Below are 23,680 nucleotides of genomic sequence, written 5' to 3'. Positions count from 1 at the left end.
AAAGGTTCTGGTGAAATTAAGACATTGTTTTCCCAATGATGCTTGTGCAGAGTTACCTTACGCCTCATTATGTTGTGTTTGATGTCCATGGCAGAACTAGCATCAGCATATTCATTGGAAAATAAAAGTAGGACAACCGATCACAGGCCTCAGAATTCAGCTTGAAGCTAAACTACACCATTTAGCAAACTAGTAACTGCTGGAAGGGGCAAGACCTGTTCTGGGGGCGATGGGGCGTGTGAGTTGGCTAATTCATAAGCCACCAGCAGTAGTGATCATGGAGCCATTTAGTGTACATTCACTGCATTATAAGCAATTGCCTGTGGTTCTGTACCATTCACAAATTGGGTCCAATAACGAAGGTTACTGACTAGCTCAGTGGTTTATATTGCTACTTTCTCTTGCGTTGCATATTTGTTTGGCCACGTGTTTTGTGACATTGAATTGAAAATGTTCAAGGTTTATTTCCACTTTTCCAAATATCTCATCTAGCAGTAGGATGTCATGTTTTCCTTTTTGTGCATTGCTACTTACATTGGCTAGATCTAGTGTTCTTATTTAAATGTTTTCTCTTACAGTCCACGATTTGATGATCAGGAACATTTGAAAGTCCTAATCCGAATGACTGCTCAAGAACTGTCCAATGGCATACCAGACTCTGGACATATGTATGCCTCAATTCGAGCCAGTAGAACTCTGACTTCATCTGGTGATTTGCAAGAAACATTTAATGGCATGGAACAGGTAAGAAATAACGGAAGCCCTTTTTTGTATTTTTTGTAAAAAATGAATGTCAAGTGGAGAGGCATTGCACGATATCACACCATCTATTGTAAATACTTGCTCGGGAATGCCATCCATCAGTGTGATTGCATGAAACCAAAATGGTATGGTTGTGTGCATTTTTTGATTGCAGGGATTGTACAAATTTTTCTCACTATACAGAAGGAACTATTCTTAGCAGCTCAGTATGGCAACAGCACACTATTTTAGCAGAGTGTAATTTTGAGAACACAGGGAATGGTCTTATTTTGATTTGCCAGATATTCAATGCAGGAATTCAATAATATAGACACCAATACATTAGGGTTTAACCCTAGTCGTGTGCTCCCATTATTTTATTGATTTTTGTTATTATACTGGGGGCTATTTATATAGGTTGTACCTGAGTGTGATATATAGTGAAAGGAATTACGTGGCATTAGTGAGGTATCTCCAGCATGGGGGTCTGGCATGGATTCACATGCGCATGAATATTCCCCGTCGTCAGGTTGGGAATCCTTAGTTAAAAAAAAGCAATTTTGCGTGAAAACTGCATTTTTCCTTTACAACCAATCACTGTCCTTTGGGTACTACTGCCCCTATCCAATGACAGTCGTCTCTCTAAGCTCCAACGGCGGTGGCCACCGTCATTTTATTATCACACGTTTCAATGTTGGGAGTCCTCTCACCTTGCTCTTCGAGTATTTTTCTGTTTATTCAGGTTTTTTCAGATAAAGTTGATATATTCTCTCCGATTCCTTCTATCGCTGTTCCAGTACTGGTATTGACAGGTTGTTGGCGAAGATCTACATTCATCACTGGATCTTCACTTCAAGTTTCCGAAGGCCCAGGCTTGGGCTTTCTTTGCACTTCGACCACGAATTGTGGACTACAGAACTTTTACTTGGAGCATCTGCTGTGCCTGTACTGCCTGCATCTGGACCACGATGAGGACGGATGCAAAATCTACTACGGATTCCCAGCAAAGATGAGGCACAACCGGTATCAAAGGTCGGTGACATGGCTTAAGGAGGGGAAGGCTGCTAACTTGGCCTACAGATGCATTAATGCCTCGTTTAGGACCGGCTGGTCCCATGAGCCTGCTCCCTCTGAAAAGAGGTTGAGGTCCTTGGAGGTTGCCCCTGTGGAGAATCCAAAAGAACCCTAAACTCCACGCTGCTGATCTCGCGGGCCTAGTTTGGGGAGGACCCATTCCCATCTCCATCTCTGTCCGCAGTAAGCCTACCAGATGGAAGAGTACCTTACAAGAGGAAATCCTTGACCCCTTTGAAGCATAGATCTTTGTCCAAGGACAAGGCTACGAGGCAGAAGTCTTTGGGAGGCCCTTCAAGATCACCTTCGACACCATCGTCAAACTTGCTTAATCTTCCAAGACGTCCACCTTGTTGACGGCTGCCCCATCAATGACAACGGGTACGTCGACGTCGCCTGTATCTACTTCATTGACGATGACCATCACTCCTTCGTCGAAAGGGGGGGTCCTACAACTACATTGGTTTCTACGGTCAAGACGGCGAACCCACGGTTCCTGACCCTGGCCACAGCCCTCCGAGACCACCGGCTTAGTCCTTTGAGACCAAGATGGCTGCCTAGCCCTTCAGGGCCGAAGCGCCAGCCGGCACCACCACGGCTGATGCCTCCTCAGAGGCTGTTCACTCTAGTAGTGGAAGAACCATCACACACCGACACTGGTTCCAACATGGGTACTGACACAGATGTTACAACACCACATATGGACAAGTATGATAACTGTCCCAGCTGACGGGGAACCGCTTGGTGCTGATGAGCCCGCCAGGGCATCGCTTCTGGATGAGGTTGGCCCTCATGCCATGATCTCTAGGGCATCCGCCCTATTCAGTTTGGTACCAGACCAGAAAAAGATAGAGGGTTTTCTGTTTCAACGCCGGGAGTCCTCACGGAAGACGGGCATGGCGGTCCCTTTGTTTGACGATGTCTGTGAGGAGGGTTTGGCTCTCATGAAGGTACCTAGTGAAGCCCCCCCACCACCCCCAAAAGAGACAGGCTGGAGAAGTACATGGTCCCGGATTCAGCCCCCAGGTGCTGGATGCCGCAGCCTTCTCCAGACTCTGGTGTTGTTGGCCGCTGCCAGGAAGTGCTTGTCAAACTCAGTCCTCGTCCATGGTGCCTCCGGAATAGCAGAGGAAGAAACTTGATGCGGAGGGGAAACGCATAATTTACACCGCAGCTTCCATACCCAAGTCTCCCAATCCCCTGGCCATCCTGTCCCGCTATGACGGGGAACTCTGGTATAAACTCTGGCCAATCTTGGACTTCCTGTCGGACGACAAGAAGGCCGACGCCCTGGCCCGGTTACAGGAGGGCGAGGTGGCCTCTGACCACGCCATCAGTGGCGTTGGATATTGCAGACTCTGGCTTCTGCCAGATGGTCAATGGAGTACCCGTCTGGCGCCAAGGTTGGTTGAAAGCCACGAATGTCAGGGTGGATGTGCAGTCCAAGGTGGCGGACATGCCCTTTGATGGGGACAATTTATTTGGCAGGCTGTGGACGAGACTCTCAAAGCGATTAAGACGGACACCAGAGACGGCATGCTCGCTGGGGACACTACAGCAGAGTAGATGGTCATTATTTCAGTCCTCCAGAGGGAAGTCCAGCAGATCCTGCAAGGGGTTCACCACCCTATACAGTCAGCCCACCTGCTTGCTCCTCCACCCAGGAAGCCTACAATGGCTGCTTGCAAGCATACGGCACCAGTGGATAGTGTTGTCGCTTACAGGCCAGCATGCAGATGCCGAAGTAGGCCTTAACCGGCCGTGGATCCGGCCCCCAATTTCACAATCCAGTCGGCGGGCAGTTAGCGGACTTGGTCGACCGGTGGAAGACTATCACCACGGACTAATGGGTGCTGGATGTTCTTTATCAGGGGCACACCTTGGAATTCCAAAACGGGTTTCCTCGCAGTCCTCCCATAGCGCGTCAGTCACTTCACATAGCTCAATATCTGCAGGAGATTCAGGCCATGTTAAGAAAGGGGGGGCGATAGAGCCCATCCCCCAGCACCTCTGGGACTCCAGAGTGTACTCCAGATACTTTCTGGCATGGAGAAAGTCAGGAGGGTAGTGGCCAATCCTAGACTTAAGGCGCCTAATAAAGTATTTCAAATTTGATGGTAATGCTGCAGCTTGTGCTCGACCAGCTGGAGGAAGGGGATTTCCTGGCAACCCTGGACCTGGAGAACGCCTACTTTCAGATCCCCATTCATCCAAAGCATTGGCTGTTCCTGCGGTTTTTGTGGTCCAGGGACAGCGCTATCGGTTCAAGGCCCTGCCCTTCTCCCTGAAATCGGCACCAAGCGTGTTCATGAAGTGTCTGACTCAGGTAGCAGCGCATCTTCGACTTCAGGGCATCCACATCTTCCCTTATGTGGACAACTGGCTGATCTGCTCCTGCTGTCATGCGCTGGCGGTCCATTCTCCTTCTGACAGAGCTCGTATTTTTCATTATCTATCTGAAGTCCTGCATGGAGCCATCGCAGAATGCTCTGTTCCTGCGTACCGGTGTCAACACAGTCGCATGCCTGGCTACCCCCTCGGATGAGAGTGTGACTGCCATCCTGGGGGAGGTGCAGCCCCTGTCGGCACAATCCACTACAGTGCGAGCCATGAAGTCACTGTTGGTCATGTCCTCCTGCACCCACCTTGTCCCGTTTTGCAGGCTTCAGATAAGACCTCTTCAAGAGTTCCTGGATGTTCGGTGGCTGTAGGTCAGACTCTTGGACAGGCAAGCTCGCCCTCAACAAGGAGTTGCTACGGTGGTGGGTCGTGCGCCTACAGCTAACGCAGATAGGTCCTTTTCCAATCCCACCGTACCTGTCCACGGTCACCACAGATACTTTTCTATGAGGGTGGGGTGGGCCCACACCAGGCTGTTGCACGCCAGATGCCTCTGCTTCCCGGAAGAAAAGGACATTCACATCAACGTCCTGGAACTCCAGGCAGTCTTCGGAGCCCTCAAATCATTCCTACCTCAAGTGCGGGGTAAGGTGGTGAGAATTTTCACGGATGACACCACCATGTTCTACATCTGGAAACAGGGTGGGACACACTCCCCAGTGCTCTTCCTAGAGGCCCAGACCCTGTGGCACTGGGCCATTCTTCAGGACATGTTCCTCATCCCTTTTCACGTGGCGGTCAACAAGAACATCATTGCAGGGAGCTGTAGTCCAGCCACGAGTTGGACCTTCAACAGGAGCAAGTATCCTTTCTCTTTAGCAAGTGGGGTCAACCCCAAATCAACCTCTTTGCGACGGCAGCCAACTCCAAGGGCCACAGGCTCACCAGCAGGTTCACTTAGCCAAGTGGTCTTGGGACACCTTCTCATTCCCGTGTGAGGGGCTCTTCCTGTACGCCTTCCCTCTGATTCCCGCTCCTGCTATGTGTGATCATCACATTTGGACAATGTCTTTGCAGGATGCTACTCATCGCTCTGGCATGGCCACGACAGATCTGGTACCCGGACTTGCTAGTCTGTCAGTGGTTCGGTCCATCCGGCTACCTCCACTTCCCGATCTTCTCTTCAGAAAAAGTGGAACAATGCTGCATTACAATGCCTCATGGCCTGGCTCCTGCAGCCCTAAAGTTTTGGCATTAGTCCTTGCTGCTGGAATGCAAGAGGATCCTGGCCCAAGGCCAGGGCTTCCTCTACATTGTTGTGCTAGAGCCACATGTGGAAAGCTTCTCAGTGTGGTGCAGGATTCAGAAGATTACACTGTTGCAGGCCACGGCTCTGCAGCTCCTCCCGTATCTGCTTTCCCTGGCTAGGCTGGCCTGGCCTGGCTCACTCCTCAATTAAGGTGCATTTGGCTGCCATATCCCGTTACACCAGGGCACTGGGTAAGCCATCCCTTTGGTTGCACAGACTTGTCAAGGAGTTCCTTAACGGCATCGTCCGGACATTTCCAGCTCTGAAGGCTCCTGCTTCAGCTTGGGAGCTCAACTTCATTTTGACTAAGCTCATTGGGGTCCCATTTGAACCAATGCATCAGCCCCCTTTGAAGTTACTCTTGTTGAAGACTTTTTTTATTGGCCATAACCTTGGCCGGACAGGTCTGGGAGATCCAGAACCTCTCTTGCAAGCAGCCGTACTTGTCTTTCCACGCTCAAGGGTGGTGCTGCAGACCCATCCCACCTTTATGCCGAAGGTTACTTCAGAATTCCACCTCAACAACACTTTAATTCTACCAGTCTTTTTCCCTGAATCCTTCTACACCGGCTGAAAGGATGTTGCATTTGCTGGACGTTGCTCATGCCTTGACGTTTTATGTGGCACACACGAAGGACTCACGAAAGACATCTGAACTCTTTCTGAATTTTGGACCTGTGAGTCACAGGAAGGCCGGTCTAAGGCTTCCACATGCAGGTGGCTCTCCGGCTGTGTCATGCACTGTCATAGTCTGGCTAACAGACCTCTTCCAGGCCAGCCGAGAGCCAATTCCACCAGAGCCTTCTCTGCAACTACAGCGTTTATCTCTGGTGTTGACCTACTCGACATCTGCAGGGCTGCTACGTGGATGCCCACCCACACCTTCACTAGACTCCATTGTATCGGATTCCTTGGAGGAGTCCTGTGTCGGCCAAGCAGTGCTATGCAACCTGTTTGAGGTGAGTTCCCAGGGCTAAGTGTATTGCTTCTTTTGAGCCTTGCCACCTCCCGTGGTTGTGTATGTGTACTGCTATGAAATCGTATTCATGAGCATGTGAATACATGCTAGACCCCATGCTTTGGAAGGAGCAAGTAACTGACCTGTAACTTCTGTTCTCCAGCATGGGTCTGGCATGGATTCACATGCAAACCCTACCTTCTTCCCCTCTGTGTCCAGATCGCCACCAGGGTTGGAGCTTAGGGAGACTGTCATTGGATGGAGCCAGTATGACCTAAAGGACAGTGATTGGTTATAGAGGAGAAATGCAGATTTCAGGCTAAAGCGAAACTGCTTTTCTTTTTACCATCCTGACTGCGAATATTCATGAGCAAGTGAATCCATGCCAGACCCATGCTGGAGAACAGGAGCTACAGGTAGGTAACTTGTTCCTTACATGCTGATATGAGCCGGTTTACTAATGTACTGTTCTTCAGAGGAACATGTGTACATTTCTTTCTGTATCTGCTTTTTCACCAAGACATCTCTACAATATTTTAGCCCAATTTATCAGCAATCTATGATAGGCATACCCCCTTTGAGACCCTGTTTAACATTTCAGACAAGTAGGTTCCTTGTAATTTGATGGGGGCAAAGCACCCACATGTACTTGTACTGACCCTCGCCACATATGCACTGAAAAGTGGAAGAGACTGTAACACAGGTGCCCTTTCAATCACATAGGTATTCAGGCACCCCTAATTTGCTGTAACATTGATGGCTGCAGAGCCAATTGCTTGTTAGATTGGGGACCAGGGTTTGATCCTCGTTAAAAACCTAATCAACTGGGTGAATGCCACATCCATTGGGGCACGCCCTCTCCTCTTCTCAATGGGTCATCTGGTTCTGATCCGCTCCACAATGGTACTCTGAATGCATCAGTAAATTGTACATTAAGCAGTTATGTATTTATTTTAAATCACCCAACCTGCTTTTTTAGTTGGCTGTGTATCTGTTGCAATATATTTTGGGTTTTGGGATATAAGCGCAGGACGCCTTTGAATGCAATTAGTATTTTTTATTTTTCTGCTGTTTTTTTACAGTTTATATTGGTAATGTATATATGTATTCTCATATCTAATGGATTGCATCCTCCCACAGCTTTCTCTTCTTGATAGATATCCTCCTTTGCCATCTGTTCTTGGAATCTTTTACCAGGAGATGTAGTGTAGCTCAGCAATGGCCACTTTCGACAATCTGCCTACTTAATCCCAGACATGACGTTGCCTCTCCATACATTAAGCTTAGCAAGCCCCAATATCTAATTTCCTTTTTTCTGCACGCTCAGCATGCTGTAGTCTCTGTAAAACGTAGATTTATGTTTGGACCCAAGCCTTCAGGTTTAAAACATTGCAAGGACTGATGACCTAAAATGTACATCACAGACCTGCACAATATGCATGTGATGTTGCGGGGTTGACCATGATGTCGAGCAGTGTGGGTCCTGCCAATCAATGAACCCCAAGGCCCTCAGGGAACAGGCCACTAAAGTGGCACCAGCTCTCCCTCCTGTTGGTGAAACCATGCTCACACTTCAATTTAGAGCAGTTGCAAAGACCAATAATGATTTAATTTGTCTTTTAATACAAAAACCGGACAAAACATTTTGATTGCACCAGAACAAACCACAGCAACCTTATTCCCCTTTTAAACCCTCACTTTTATAGGTCTGTTGAGTGACGACAATGAAACCTAACAAACTTCTGGAATCAAAAGCCGTAGGCCTGCATAGTGGCAAATGGCATCCCACCCCACCCCATCAAGTCCATCCAAACACCGTAGGGTATGAGTGGGAGGACGCTCGTTCTCTGTGTGGGCCCCCACAATGTGGAACTTCCTGCCGAGGGATCTTCGAGACATCGCTGATCATCTGGAGTTTCAAAAGAACCTGAAGATCTATATTTTTAAGTTCTGTGAGAAACCTGAGGTTCTTCTCACTTCCATTTCCTTTGAATCCTCTATGCAGGTGTCCAGGGAAAGGCCATCAATTTTGGATCCTGACCCTGGGGGCGGACAAGCGAGGGAGGATCAACTGGATGAAGGGTCCTGGGGGAATGGAGGTGAGAAACCCAAAGGTGACATGTCGTATCTTCCCTCCTCTCTTCAGAAGTGGTTTTGGGATATTGTTCCCCTGGTTTCTGAGAAGGGTGTCCGGACATTTCGTCGAAAGACATTTGGTCGACGGAATTTGGTCGAAAACCAAATGGTCGAATTTTTTTTTAATTTATATATATATATTTTTTAGGTTTTAGTTTAGGGAAAAAAGGGGGTTGGGGGGACCCCCCCACCCCCACAAAATAAAAAAATGAAAATAAAAAAAAAATAAAAATTCGACCATTCGTCTTTCGACCAAATGGTTTCGACCAAATGTCCTGTCGACCATTTTTTTTCGACCAAATGTCTGGTAACCTCTGAGAAGGGTAAAAGCTATCGCCAAACCAGACATGTTAAACGGAGGAAGAGAAACAGTCGGGAAAGATACTTTGTAATAAATCATGATAACCCCCTTATCCTCATGATAACCTATCTACACTCGCCCCGACCTTTATGGGCCATTATGAAAGTGTTGCACTTCATCACCCTTTTAAAATAACATTGAAGCACTGCTAGGGTGAAGAAGCAACTGAGAGTAGCAGCGATTACCTCCTCTCACCATGTTGATACTGGGACGAAGAAGATGCATGAAGGTCAGGCATGTACTACTTATGAGACTCGGGCACCAGTAGTTGATGGGGCACACGTGCGATCCATTATTGGACCACAGTTGTATAAAAGGTGGAATTGTGAAGCTGCAAAGTGTGTTGGAAGAGGTGGCAGTGGAAGGAGAAGCCAAGATGTCGGAACACCTGCCAAGTCCCTGGAAGCCTACCTGAGAAATGGTGCCGGTCAGAGAAGCCCCTGGAGAAAAGGCGAACAGCCGGACCTGTCGGACCACATCTGTGAGGCTCAGCATGATTGCGGGAGTGTGCTGCAAGGAGTGTCCGGCAAGCAAGCTTTCCTGCAGAGGGGGAGGAGCTGTGTGGAGGAGCGGCAATGCCCAGGAAAGTGTCGGGGAAACTTTAATCACCAGGGCGCTCCGAAAACACATGAATACAGTAGCGGGTTATGGAATCACATGAACTTACAATATGTGGATAACGAAATGAATGAAATGAATGCAAGTTACTTTTATTGAATAACGAACTGAATGAAACAAGTGAAAGTGATCCAAATTACTTCTATTGAATACCGAACTGAGTGAAATAAGTCAAAGTAACTTACTTCATTGAATGAAATAAGTAAGGATGTATTTATTGAAGCAACTGTAACCCTTGTTGAATACTGAAGTGAAGGAAACAAATATATACTTTGTGAAGGCAAAGTCAGATTTAGCAATGAAAGCAACATCTTTGCCAAACTGAACCACTTATCTGAATGCAAGAAACTTTGAATAAAGCAGAATCCAGATTAAGAAACAACGTCTGTGATAAAAGTGGGTAAGATGTCGCTTAAACGGTCTGTTGAACAAACTATTTAACTTAGTAAGAAAAGTTCCTGGTTGCGTCACCTGTAATGGGTGAACTGTGTGGTCTAAAACTGTGCCAAGACCACTGAACCCCCAAGAAGCTAGCAAGGAAGTTTGCTGTGGTGAAAGAAGGAAAACAGAAGGTGAACATCAAACTTGGGGAAGGAGTCCCTTAGTAGTAAATTCTTGTGCTACAGTTCAAGCTTCAAGATACTTCCTTTTTGTGTTATTTTTGAACATTGAACATCGGGAAGGAATTGAACATTGGGGTGAATCTATTGACATTGTGGAAAGAGAAGCTGAAGAGTAAGCTAGAGCTGGAACACAGCTCAGAACATTGTTTGAATGACTGCTTAGGTTATGGTTGACATCCCTACATGTTTTTTTGTAGTATTTGCGAGAGCAAGCATAGGTTTTGGGCACTCAGACGTTTCAGTTGAACATTCTGTACATAATTCCCTTAGTATCTTTTAGGTAGGGAAATCCAACCTTAGCTTAGGGCAAGGTGGGCCTTACTCCATACTGACATTTTCTTAATAAACATTGTTAAACTTTGAATTTGTTGTCTGTGTCTCCTTCCATGATGCCTACCTCACAGTTATGATTTGAGTAGATCTCCTCTCCCCTTTTTCTGGCTGTTAGCGCCTGGATGCTTTCTGGTTTTAGCAGCGCTTTTTAAAAATGTTTTATTTAATTGCATTGCAATTTTTACAATAAGAAAACCAGAAAGAAACTCCCTCCACAAACGTTGTGCTTTCCAAATAGAACAAACAAAATAAAAAGAAGATTCACTTTGTCTTCATCTTTGAACGTTATCAAAGTGGCTGGTCAGTCAGCCGACATTAGTCGATCCAAAGTTCCTAGCTTAGCCAAGGACATTTGTCGAGAACATGACAAGCCAAGTTCCGTCCCATAAATAGACGTCGCAACCAACAAACAAAATCCCCTCTTTATCAAGGCTAATGCATCTTGCTGTCTCCATGGTAACACGGCTAAACTCGTCATTGTTCCTTACCAGCAGAATTCAGCTCCCTTGTGGCTACACCATCCGTATAAATGATACTGTCACAATAACCCAGGATGTGTTATCGCCATTGATCAACGCCGACCCTCTGCACTCCTCGTCCATTGTTTGGCAGTTGCGCATGAGTGGTTTGAGGAAAAGTTCACGCTCCGCTGTCAACCCAGGGCAAGTCATCATCACTTGTTTGATGGTTTCCACTTGGTCTGGGTTCGGGCAGAATCTACAAACATTGGTTGGACTTCTTCCATGAATTGCTTTGATCTCATTTGTTTTAATCATGTTGAGGCACATTCTCATAAGTTTCCCTGTATGTTTTGTTTGGGAACTTTAGGAGATAAGCGCGTAGCTGGTTTAACTTCCTGTTGTTCAGGGGAAGGTCTCCCACAAGCTTGCAAGCCCCAGTGGTCTGCTCAGTGTTGATCCAATCGAGCTCAAAGAATTTTATCTTCACTCTCATAGGATTCGTCCTAAGAGCCTCTTCTGTACAACTAAGATCTTCCAATTGTTTTCCTGTTGATGTTGGCCCATTTTATTAACAGAGGAGAGAATCCCTTTTTCATCTGTCGGTTGATTAACTTCAAGACCCTGGGGCTAGTAGGAAGAGTTACTTTGCGGAACAGTGTTAACCTTTTCCATTCCACTGTTGCATAGAGTGATGGAAGGCTCAATTATCTGTGAATTAGGGAGATTGGTGTAGCATTTGGTAGATTTAGGATTTTTTTCCACATAATAGCTTCCAATTTTGGCCATAGCCTCTGCGGAATATCCGGAGTTGCCTCTGCATCGTATGCGAGTGCGGGCACCATCTTCCCCTTGTAGAATTTTATGGCCGCCATCAAGGAGAATCAACCATATTTTTTGTCCATGAGTTTTGCCAAGGCTTCTTGTAAGGGAGTCTCCAGAGGGCTGTTTACGATGACTCCCAGATATTTAAATGTCTCAACCTTTTCAATTCTGTTGTTCCCAGAGTCCATGTAAAAGGTGCTCTCTGAGTTTCCTTGTTGGAATGACATTTATTTTGTCTTCGCTTGATTTATCGCCAGCTAATTCAAATGTACACATCTCTGTAGGCTGTTCAGCTGCCGTTGAAGACCTATTTTGGTTTGGTCAATCAGTATCAGATCATCATAATTGTATAGAAATCTTGGGGCTTTCTTTTACCCGATGGTTGGTGGGAATGATCTCAACTGAGGTTCAAATCGCTGGATATGTGAGATAAAGAAGTTGTAAATTGCTGGGGCCAAAGGACACCCCTGCTTTACGCCTTTAAATGTTTGAATTGCTGAAGAGAGTAGGCCTGCTCGATGTAGGCATACACTTATCTTAGTGTCTGTCTGAAGAGTAATCAGAGGCTTCAATACATCTTCAGCACAGTGCTTTTCCTCAAACTTTGCCCACAGCAGTTTTCTGTCCACCCGATCGAAGGCCTGTACGAGGTCGACGAATGCAATGAAGATCTTTCCTTTGCCTTGATGGGATTTGTCCTTCAAGATGGTAAGTAGTGTTGTGTTTGCTGATGTCCCTACTGATTTTATAAATCCAGTTTGGAATGGATCTATTGAGTCTGACATCTTTGTCCAGTCACAGAATTTCTCCAATAAAAAGTACCCAAAGATTTTACCTATCACGTCCAATAACGCGATTGGCCTGTAATTTCTCGTGTCGTCCTTTTTCCCTTTTTTTTGAAAATAGGGACGATTGTCGCCAATTTCCATGAGTCTAGTATTGACCTTTGTTGGGCAATGTTTTTAAATACTGCATGTATGAAAAGTGCCCATTCTTCAGGATGTTCCTTCAGCATTATGTTGGTAAGTCCATCCGGACCAGCAGCTCTTGAGGGGTTTAGTTTACGTATCTTCTCCAGAATGTCTTTGACCTCGCATTCAAACGACCAAGCCATCTCTCTGAGCAGTGCTGATGCAAACTGGGATGTCGGTGTTGAGCCTTTACAAATCCATATACAATACAATACCACGTCTGCCCAGTAGTCTGTCATCGACAAAGATGACATTTTAACTTCTAACTTGACTTTTAGAAGTGCTTACTCCAAAAAGCCAACCCTACCTTCCAGCACATTCTTGCATCCCCTCAGTGTTAATTTTGCACGCTCTGGTCTGCACTGGTTTATTTTACGAGCTCACAAAACTCCAGGTCACGAAAAAATTCAAGTTGGCAGTTTTGAGTTTTAGCCCATACATGGCAAAGTAGCACAACGGGGGAGTAGAACAAACATTTGTTGTCGATTCAAGATTCAGTTAAAACGAGTCTGCTAGAAAGGGAAATTGTTTGTTTATAGAGAAAGCAATTAAATATGCAGTCATTGAATCAATTGAGCTTTTTGCATAACCGAGTCATAAAGACCTAAGAAAATTATCTTTACCTACACCCCCTCTAAGTGCCCAGCTTTCTGTTATCAAATGTTCTTGAAGTTTGAGACCGAGGACCACATTCCAAAGTAGCAGGATGAGATGTTGAAAAGGAGGCATAAAAAGACAAATCCGTCGCTCTCTCGTAGTGAATTGCAAACCGGTCTTCCTCCTCCTCCTGTAAGGAGACAAAAATATATGTGCAAGAAGGATGAAAATAAAGGACACTTAAGACTCCAATGGCACTAAAGGCATCTTTTTCCTGCCAAATATGCTTCTAGAGAGGTGTGAGAGGACTTTGAGACCCAGGCCTGGAAGTCAACAGCAGTGTCCAAGTCGGCCATGCACATTTTGCCTTGTGGGGATGTTCAGGAGAGCAACTATCTGCTCACTTGCTTGTCTCCTTTTATTTTGGTCTTCCACAGTTCATCATCGTTGAAGGTCAACACTGAGGTCTCCATACTGATTGCGGCCGACTCAGCTGCACCCTTGCCTGGTGTGGCCCAACTGCTCAACAATGATGCCACGGAGTCCAGGACCTAATATATTTCAAGTGACGCAGGCAATTCTGTTGATTATCAAATTCTACATGGTTTGGAACCCCCTATAGCACTGGGCCATGCTCCCCTCACAGATTTCATTGATGATGAGGCAGACATTTTGAACTTGACAGCAAATGCATGTTGTCAGTGGCCTCGACAATTCGCCTGATCCAGAAATGCTTACGGCAGCCCAATTCTCAGTGGAGAAGGTGGTGTTTGGAGGTTTTTGTCCTATGTGCGTCTTCTAAACCCCTTGTTCAGTGAAAACGTACTAACATTCTAGATAGGGGTCCTCAGAAAGAGCCAGTGTTTAACACTGCTGCTGCAGATCCCTTTTTTTGCTTGTTTTTTTTTAACCCTGTCATCACTTTTGGAGGTGAGTAAAGACTTCTGCTCTACTGCCTTTGCCTGTTTTGCTCATTCTTGTGGGGGAATCAGTCTAGTACCTAAGACAGTCAGTACTGAGAGATTGTCTCTCTTCATGATTTCTTGTATTATTACAATTGCACACAGCACCTTATAGTGAAGTGCAGTTAAGGTAACATAGAACTTGTTATATAATGGTTACTTTGACAATATGCCTAAGACAAGTGGGTGGCAGCTTTTTTTAAATATTTTTTTTATACAGTTTTAATTTTCTTTTTCTGGTGCACTTTTGCATTTAACCCGAATTGCTTCTAAGAGTGTAAAAAAGAAAAGAATGCAGGACTCTGCACCATCAAAATGTGTGTATATTTAATAATAATGCATAATCACACATTAAAAAAAGCCATGTATGATAATATGTTTCAGCTCTGCTGAGCCTTTTTCAAATCTGGGCAGTATTTGCATATAATCAATCCATAGGACTGATGTCCCTGTAGTAGTAACAGGGTTATATCCCCAGTGTAGAGTCTGATTCCTGCGAGCAGAAAAAGTCACACGCGTTGGCAAAAGAGCTTCTAAGAGTGGTTAACACCTTAAAATGGCCATGCCACAACATTATTTGCTTGTTCTTTGGGCATGTTCTTTGGCTTACTTCCTGCCTTCTCAAGTCAAGAAATGCCTTCAATGGAAATCCCTTTTTCCCGGTAAAGCTGTGGCTTTTGCAGGCATAGGGGCTTAGTTTGTTAGAGCCAGAGGAAGTGTGCTGGTACTGTCCAGTTCTAGTCCACATCTCTGGTGCCTAAAGGTCTGTCGCTAGGCAGATGTGGTGACTAGTGGTTGACCCTTATTGGACAATTGCTGGCTGTTTGAGTGGTGCAGTTCTCAAGCATGGGGTCAGGCATGAATTCACATGCTCATGAATTAGTCCCTGTCCTCAGGCTGGGAATCCTTAGTAAAAGGGAAAAAAGTTTCACTTTCAAACTGTATTTCTCCTCTAAACCAATCACTGTCCTCTGCGTCTTACAGCCCCATCCAATGACAGTCCTCTCCCTAAAACGGGCCTCTGGCAGCCATCTTCAGATTTTTACTGCACGCTTCAGTGTTGTCCTCGAGTTGCTCTCCAAGCTATTTTGTACTTTTTTGTGGAAAGTTCTATTTTTGTTCTATCTGAACCCTTTTTGTTTCCATCTACATCTGCTCAAAACTGGGATCTGTTGTCAGTGAAGTTACGTACCCCTCAAGGGCTGTTCGTTGAAAATTCTGGAAGGCCGACTCGGGCTTACTTCGCGCCCTCCGACCATGACAGAGGAGAATAAAAGATAAGGAACCTCTTCAGACCCTGCGCCCAATGCGGGCTAACCAAGCATCAAAAGTGTCTGTACTGCCTGCAGCCGTACCACGACGAGGATGGGTGTGGGATATGCCCGAGTGTCTCAAAGAAAACCAAGAAAGACAGGTATAGCAGGCTGGCAGCATGGCTCAAGTCGAGCAAGGTCCCTGACCCTCCTTCGAGCAGGGTCATGCCTCACCCAGGACTGGTTGATCCGGGGAGCAGTCTTCGTCCCAAAGGAAGTGGTAGTCCTTTGAGGACGCCCCATCCATGGTGGTCCAAGACAAGACCTAGAACTGCAAGGCCGATTCCACTGGGTTCACGCTGATGCGGGTCCCAGGTCGGATAGATCGCCATCCACCACAACAGCCAGTCTGCCGACGGGTTCCTCCTTGAAGTCCCCCAACCCGTCCAAGCTATGGGATAGATCAGTGAAACAAAAGCCAGAGGAGGAGAATGCCTAACAGCCCAAGCACGCTCCCACTAAGTCGACATCCGCTGCGACGACCGATGCAGCGGGAGGTACCGACTCAGCAAAAGTGGTCCCTACAGCGCAGAGTGTGGCCCTGCCTCCCAGGTGCAGCACGTCTGCCGAGGAAGCATTGAAAGCCGTGGGCCTCCCTGGGGGAGGCGATTGGACCAGTTAACATCCCGTTACAGATCCCTCAGGTGAGAGAAAAAGGAGGGGCAATGAGGCCCCAAAGCAGTCCTCCAAGGTTCCATACAATCTGCCAACTGATATCTACTCCACAGACTACTATGGCCAGGCGTCTCTCCATACAGTCCACGAGGAGGAAGGCGGTGCAAGGCCTAACTTTCTGAAAAGTAAGAGAAGGCATCATAGCTTGGACCCAATCCCACTGGCTCCATTCACTCCCCAGCCAAAGGACGTATCTAAGGACATCCAGTTAACTCTCCACACCCTAGTGACAGAGATCTAGAAAAGGTTGCCTCCAACACAGACACGTGTTGTACCGCAGGCCCCAGACCAACCCCTGCCTAAAAAGAGGAAACGTCACCCGACACCACCACATAATCATCCTCCTCCATCACCTCGGGACCCGACCCCACCAGTGGATCAGAATACACACACAGACACTGATACGGACACGGCCACAATGGCTATGGGAATTGACGAAGATGACTCCTCCACAGAGCCTCTCCTCCTGACGAGGTAGGATCATTCCACTCGATGATCCTGGAGATGTTCCAACTAGTGCCAGAGGAAACCAGAAAGGAGGGTTTCCTATACCAACCACAGGAGTCCAAGAGGAAGACTATCATGTCAGTACCCTTTCTGGACGACATCTGGGAAGGAGGCCTGGCCCTCATGGAAAACTCAAACACAGCTCCATTGAAACGAGACAGGTTGGAGAAGAAATACAGGGTGCTGGACTCAGTACCCAAGTGCTTGGGGTTGCAACAGTCGCCGGACTTAGTGGTGTTGGATGCCGCAAGAAAACGCTCGATCAACCCGGCCCCTGCATCCTCGGTCGCTCAAGACCATGAGGGGAAGAATCTGGATGCCATGGGGAAGAGGATCATCTACACAGTGGCATCAATGGTCAAGGCAGTTAATGCTCTGGCTATCTTGTCCCTATACGACCAGGAGCTCTGAGACAAGCTGTGCCCAATCCTGGAATTCCTTCCCGAGGACAAGAAGGCCGCCCTCTTCCAGCAGGGGCAGGTGGCGTTGGACCATACCTTCGTCAACATGGATGGTTAAAAGCCACCAACTCTTGCAAGGACGTGCAAAGTTATTGGTCATGTCTTTCGACGGCCAAAACCTGTTCAGGAAGGGGGTCGACAAATCCCTACAAGCCATAAAGATGGACATGGGGACGGCATCTGCAGCAACATCGCTTGTCTTCTTTTCGCTTCTCCAGGGGATAGTCGAGCAGATCATCCAAGGGATAATCCACACCGCACAGGCAACCCCCGATCCTCCACGCATGCAGGAAGCCTGCAGGGGTCGCTCCCAAGCCTACGTTAACAGAGGTCAGCATTGTTGCCCTCAGGGCACCGACGCCCAAGCAAGCCTGAGACATTGGGCCTCCCAGTGGGAGGTCGGCTTACGAGGTTCGTCAGCACATGGAAGATCACCACCGACAGATGGGTGTTAGCAGCCTACCAGTTAACTTGCGTATCTTGCCCTTTTACGCATGTAAATATGGCAAATAAGGACCATTTAATTTTATACTGCGCACGGTGTACGCTTTGATTTATTCATTAAAAAAACATACTTTCCACCACTAGATGGCAATGTAGCATTTCTTTTGTCAGCAGCATAGCCTTCTTATGCATGATGGTGAATTTCCAACTGAAAGACCAAATATGTGACAGCTAAGCGAGCAACACAATAAAGCACGCAACCTTTTAAAATGTGTTCATACCCATAACATATGTGTTGGATAAGTTTTACTCTCTTGCAGAGGAGAAAACTAATTTTTACTCTCTTGAAATTGCATTTACGCTCTAAATTGAAAAATCATGCGTAAAATACTCCCACCTCAAAATCTTATCTGGAGCACTGGGTGTTAGACGCTCTCACTCAGGGACACACCTTGGAGTTCCAACACAGGTGCCCTCGTATTCGACTGGTTCCTTGTTAGGAGCAGCACATCCCTCAGCTCCTAGAAGAAGTGAGAGCTGTGCTATGGAAAGGGGCAATAGAACCCGTTCCCCTATAGCTCCGGTGCTATGGAGTTTATTCCAGATACTTTCTGGTCAGAAACAAGACCGGGGGTTGGAGACCCATCCTGGACCTATGACATCTTAACAAATACCTAAAGTCCCCGGAATTCAGGATGGTCACGTTGCAGCACGTGATCAGCAAACTGGAGGAAGGGGACTTCTTGATGTTGTTGGACCTAGAGGATGCATACTTCCCTGGCCCCATCCACAGGAGGCATCAGAAGTTCCTACGGTTCATGGTCCAAGGCCAATACTACCAGTTCAAGGCCCTACCGTTCGGCTTGAAGTCGGTCCCAAGGGTGTTCACAAAATGGTGACGGCCCACCTGCGTCTGCAGGGCATATAGGTGCACCTGTACCTGGACGATTGGCTAGTATGCACCTGCTCCCAGGTGCTTGCCCACAAACAAACGACGGAGACCGTCCATCTGCTGACGGAGATGGGGTTCTCCATAAACTATCCAAAGTCATGCTTAACACCATCTCAGAACTCACTGTTCCTCAGCGCCAGGCTCAACACGGTGACTTGCCTGGCATCCTCCTCGGAGGAGCGGCTAGCAGCCCTTCAAGGGAAGGTACAGCGACTGTCATCGGCAAGGACGGCCACGGTTTGGGCCATCAAGTCATTGTTGGGCATGATGTCATCCTGCATCAACCTCGTCCGTCTCTGCAGGTTGCAAATCGGTCCCCTACACGTGCATGTTGGATACAAATGTCCCAGTGTTTTACAGACCAGATCCCCCTCAACGAGGAGTTCTGGCGGGTGATGATGGTGGGGCATTGTTAGGAAGAAGTCTCTGTTTAGGCTGAATTTCCTAACCTAGTGAGTCCCCCAGCAGCTTTGCTGGATTTTTGGGGTTTATTTTTTTCTCCTGCCAAGAGTGAGACTCTTTTACCCTCACTCTTGAACATGTTTGGAGTGTGTTTCTTTGGTTTGCCTTGTGTTGAATGGGCTATGGGGTCTTTTACTCCATAGGGCCTCATGTGTTTTTGTGAGATGGGTTACACAGCACCCTCAGTGCCGTAACCCAGGGGTGTCCTAGGGACCCCCCAACATGGACTCCATACCCTGGGACTGACTACTGTCTCCCAGGGTCTGTAAAGTCACCATTGACTTTACTAGTCTCAAATCCTGAACAGAACCAGTACAAACCATCATATTGTGGACGTACTGGCCGGGGCAATTGCATTGCCCCGGGGTCTGTTAGTCGAGGGGGCACGTCTCCGTCCCCCCTCATCGAGTTTTGGCTGGTGGCAGTGGAAACTACTCTTTATATTCAACCGCGAATATTTTCCTATGGGATTCCCCATTGTTTTAGGCTAATACCTTTATTTATTTATTTATTTATTTACGGTAGCCTTGAACATACCGCCGGGTTATTTCTTTATTATTATAACTCCGGTTGGTAATTTTTGCCAAAACTTGATTCTAAAATGGCGTTGGTGTTCACCTCTGTAACTCTGACCCAAAGTGGAGCCCTTTGTTCCACTTTTGGCGGGCTTCTCCACAGAAGCCCTCCAAAGTGGTGCCACTCTGTCTGGGGTACTTAGGAGGGGTGGAGGGGGATTTAGGCACCCTGGACTGAGTTACCTTGGTAACTCAAGTCGCACTCTTGTGTGATTGGCCGGCCGGCTCACTACTTAGCATGTTTGAGTGACAGCTAGGCTGGGTGAATGGGGGTTTGCTGCATAAAAGCAGGGCTTTGGGGACTGGAACTTCAGAAGTCGCCACAGGACCTAAGAAGCCGAAGAGGGAGAAGCCGAGCCGACCTGCCGAGACGATACCACCGGTGAAGCCCTGCAGAACCGTCTCACCACTTTTCCCGACGACAGAGGAGATCTCCCGCCGGAGAGTCTTCTTCCCTTAACTGGTGGGGACAACCAGTTGCTGCCTTCTTTTCGCCGTCCCGAAGCATCTCGTGGCCGCCTTGCCTGTGCCAAGCACCCTGGCAACCGGGATACCACTTTTTACCTCAACCGCGAAAGAGGGGTACAAATCCTTTGTGACCGGAAAACTCCACGGCTGGTCTCTTCCCTGGTAGTGCAACGATCTGCAGCTTTCCTCCACGCCGGGATCACCTCTTCCCCTGGACGACGCCGCGACTTACACCCACTACCAGGAACAACTACCACCGCTGGAGGATCCTTTCCACTTTTAAAGGTACTGTGTTCCGCCCGGCCTCCCTTGCCACCGATTGTACGGGGTAGATTTAGCCCTCGGCTCTCGAACCTGGGTAGGTCTGGGACACCCTAACTAAACTTTCCAGAACCGTAGTAAAACCTTTTTCTCTCACCTGCAAAGACTGATGACATTGTGTGATCTTGGGCATATTTTTCGCCTGGCTCCCTCTAAAGCGGGCCCCGAACTAATTCTCCTTGTTCCACCATTGACTGTCTTTGCTAACCTTATGTGACAAGTGTTTTACCTTACTGCTCTCTTTACTTCTGCCTTTCCCCTCCCTTTTGATAATACTTGTTGGAGTGTCATCTAACGTTAAGCGCTCACCTCTGTTTGGAAATAAGTGGGGTTAACTTAGAATTGTCCAACAAATGATTAGGGATGTACATATGAGTAATAGTAACTGTGTTTGACTTTCTTATCTTTTCTATTGTGCTAGTGTAATTTATGAGTGTACCTTTAATAAATATGTCTATACTTTTACACCTAGCTCTGGTCAGTGTTTGCTTGTGCTACTGTGCCTCTGTACCTATTGTGTATCCTCTGTATACTGCCTAACTCTTCTTGAGGGAAGTCTGACTGCTCAGCCACAGCTACCACAGTGAATCTGTGTGGTACAGACTGCTACCAAGTGGGTTTACTGCCAACACCTGTAGACTTAAATCTTTTGCAGTGGTCCCAGAGGGAACTGCACAGGTTTCTGCCTAACACTGGTGTACAGCGGTGGGATCTGTATTGAGTATACACTTTAGAGTACTTTTGAGATACCTTAGTACAACTAACCACAAAGCTTAAGCACAAGAAAGAAAAAGTCATTTTTAACCTGTCTACTATGGAAAGTTATAGTCAAGAGTCCCTTGCTACAAAAACTGCTGATTGTCTAAGACTTCTCTGTAAGCATAAGAATCTCATGACTAAAGGAAAGAAAATAGAGCTAATAGAAAGGTTGTTAGAAAACCAAAGTCTGGAGGATGGTCCAGAGGAACCTATCACTCCAGCAAATGTAGAAAGCAGCAATGATATTGATATGGCACAAAGTATTGATGATCTTGGGTCAGAACCAGAAGAGGAGGATGAAACTGTTGTAGATAGTCCCTCTAGGCCTCTGTCTGCTCTACCAGCTGTACCTACTGGACCTTTACCAGGTCCCACATTTAGCCCTCAATACTTTGAACTAGAGAAAATGAAACTTGAATTAGAGTACAGGAAACTTGATGCTCAAACTGACAAAGAACTGAGGCTAAGGGAAATGGAGCTCAAGTATGAGCTAGAAATGAAGAAATTGTCTGTTGAGAATGCTTCTCTCTCTGGCTTCTCTAGAAGTTCCAGTCCTAAAAGCCCCGGATGCCTAAGGAATTGATTGGTATGTATGAGCCTAAGTTGGATGTGTTGGATTGGTTGTCTATGTTTGAGTATAATCATGGGCTCCAGAACATCACAGGTAATGAGTTACTCACCTGGTTGTTCTCTAGGCTTCCCCCTGTTGCAACTGATGTGGTAATGGAGTTGGGGGGAGGAGGATAGGAAAGAGTATGAATGTGTGAAACTAGCTTAGATAGCTAGATTTGGGAAGACCCCTTCCCAGTATCTTAAGAGGTTTAGGAGCCTCAAAAAGCATGATGGTACCCCTTGGGCTACCTGGGTGTGTGAAGGGCTGAAAAACTTAGAGGGATGGATTAAGGGTTACAAGGTGAACACTTATGAAGGGATGAGAAATCTGGTCATGATGGAGTCAATTTATGATGCCTGCTCTCCTGAGCTCAGACAGCACTTGGCTGATTCACAGGAATTAGATCCTAGGAAGGTAGCTAAGGCTGCTGACTTGTGGGTTGCCAACAGGGCTACTCCCAAGGATTCTGGGGTAACTCAGAAGAAGGATGAGGGAAGACAGCCTAAGAAAGACTCCAAAGAGAATTCTAATAATCCTAATTCCAAAGAGGGCCCCAAACAAAACCATAAGGGTAAGCCGCCTGGGAAACCACAGCAGAGTAGTATACCTTCTGGTGCTAAACCAGAAGGAGGTCAGAACAAGCCTCCATTCCAAAGGACCTTTGGGGCCTGTTATGTTTGTAAGGCTACTGACCATGTGAAAGGAGATCCCAGATGTAAGGGTAAACCTTCAGGGGTCCAACTTGTCTCCTTAGCCTTCGCTCCAGAGGAGGAAGTCACTATGGCAAGTGGAAACTTTCTACTACTGGCTGATGAACCCACTGGAGTCTCAGCCAGTGTTTCTTTAGTCTCTCTGGGGTTGTGGGAACAACAACATTTAGATGTGTATAATTCTATCCCAGATAATACTAAAGAGTATTATAAGGACAGTGTCCACGTGAATGGTCAGGAGACTCCTGCCATCCGGGACACTGGGGCCAGCATAACTGTGGTGGATGAATCATTTTTCAAGCAGAGGATGTTGCTAAGGCACCCAAATGCCTCACCAAGTTAGCTGGAGGGCCTGTGCAGATGTGTCCCCAGTTACCAGTTCTCATCCAGTGTAATGATATGGCTGTGAAGATACCTGTCAGTATACAATGTGAAGTGCCAGGAAGAGTTCTGCTAGGAAATGACCTGAAAGCTCTGGGAGTTGTGTCACATACCCCCAGACCTCCTAGTAAAAGGTTACAGGAGCTCACCAAATCTGCAAGAGAGAAAACCCTGCGAGGTTTATCTCAGGAGATGATGACAGAAATCACTCCTCTCCCACTGGAACAACTTACTGCCGTAACTACCAGATCAGGAGCAAAGGGGCCACCCAAGACTCCTAGGAAAAAGCCTACAGCAAGCACTCCAGTGCTTCCAACCAGGACTTCCCCGAGGTTGTCCAAAGTTACACCTGTAACCCCACCTCCAGCTGAGGCTGAGAGGAAGGTACAACCCTGTTTGGTTGAACTAGACTCTGAAGAAGAGCTAGTAGGAGGCCCAGAACTTATTGGAGACCTGGACCCGGCTGACCATCCTGAGCTGCAGTCTTTACTGGCAGAAGGTGGACCCAGCAGGACAGCTTTTCGTAAGGGACAAAGAGAATGTCCAACTCTGGAGGGCCTTCGCCAACAGGCAGCTTCTCAGGCTGATGGGCAAGAGCCTGGAAAGTACAGGTTACACTGGGAAGATGGCCTCTTCTACAGTGAACCAACTGAATCTGAACCTGGAGCCTACCAACGCCTGGTAGTGCCCCAAGAGAACAGACAACAGTTCTTGCAACTAGCCCACGAGATTC

General features: G+C 47.1%; 1 protein-coding gene across 1 annotated transcript in view; it reads left to right on the top strand.

The window, feature by feature from the left end:
* PITRM1 (pitrilysin metallopeptidase 1) overlaps positions 1 to 23,680 on the top strand; it is a 1,609,076-nt gene that overhangs the window by 847,866 nt on the left and 737,530 nt on the right. The window contains exon 19 of the mRNA XM_069648021.1: positions 579 to 744. Within this exon, the coding sequence (XP_069504122.1) occupies positions 579 to 744 (166 nt within the window). The remainder of the gene's footprint in view (positions 1 to 578; positions 745 to 23,680) is intronic.

The sequence above is a fragment of the Ambystoma mexicanum genome, chromosome 2q, assembly GCF_040938575.1.
Source record: "Ambystoma mexicanum isolate Mex_15411 chromosome 2q, UKY_AmexF1_1, whole genome shotgun sequence".
Classification (NCBI taxonomy): Eukaryota; Metazoa; Chordata; class Amphibia; order Caudata; family Ambystomatidae; genus Ambystoma; species Ambystoma mexicanum.
Note: the sequence above shows the minus strand (reverse complement) of the source record. Positions and strands in the feature narration are given on the sequence as shown.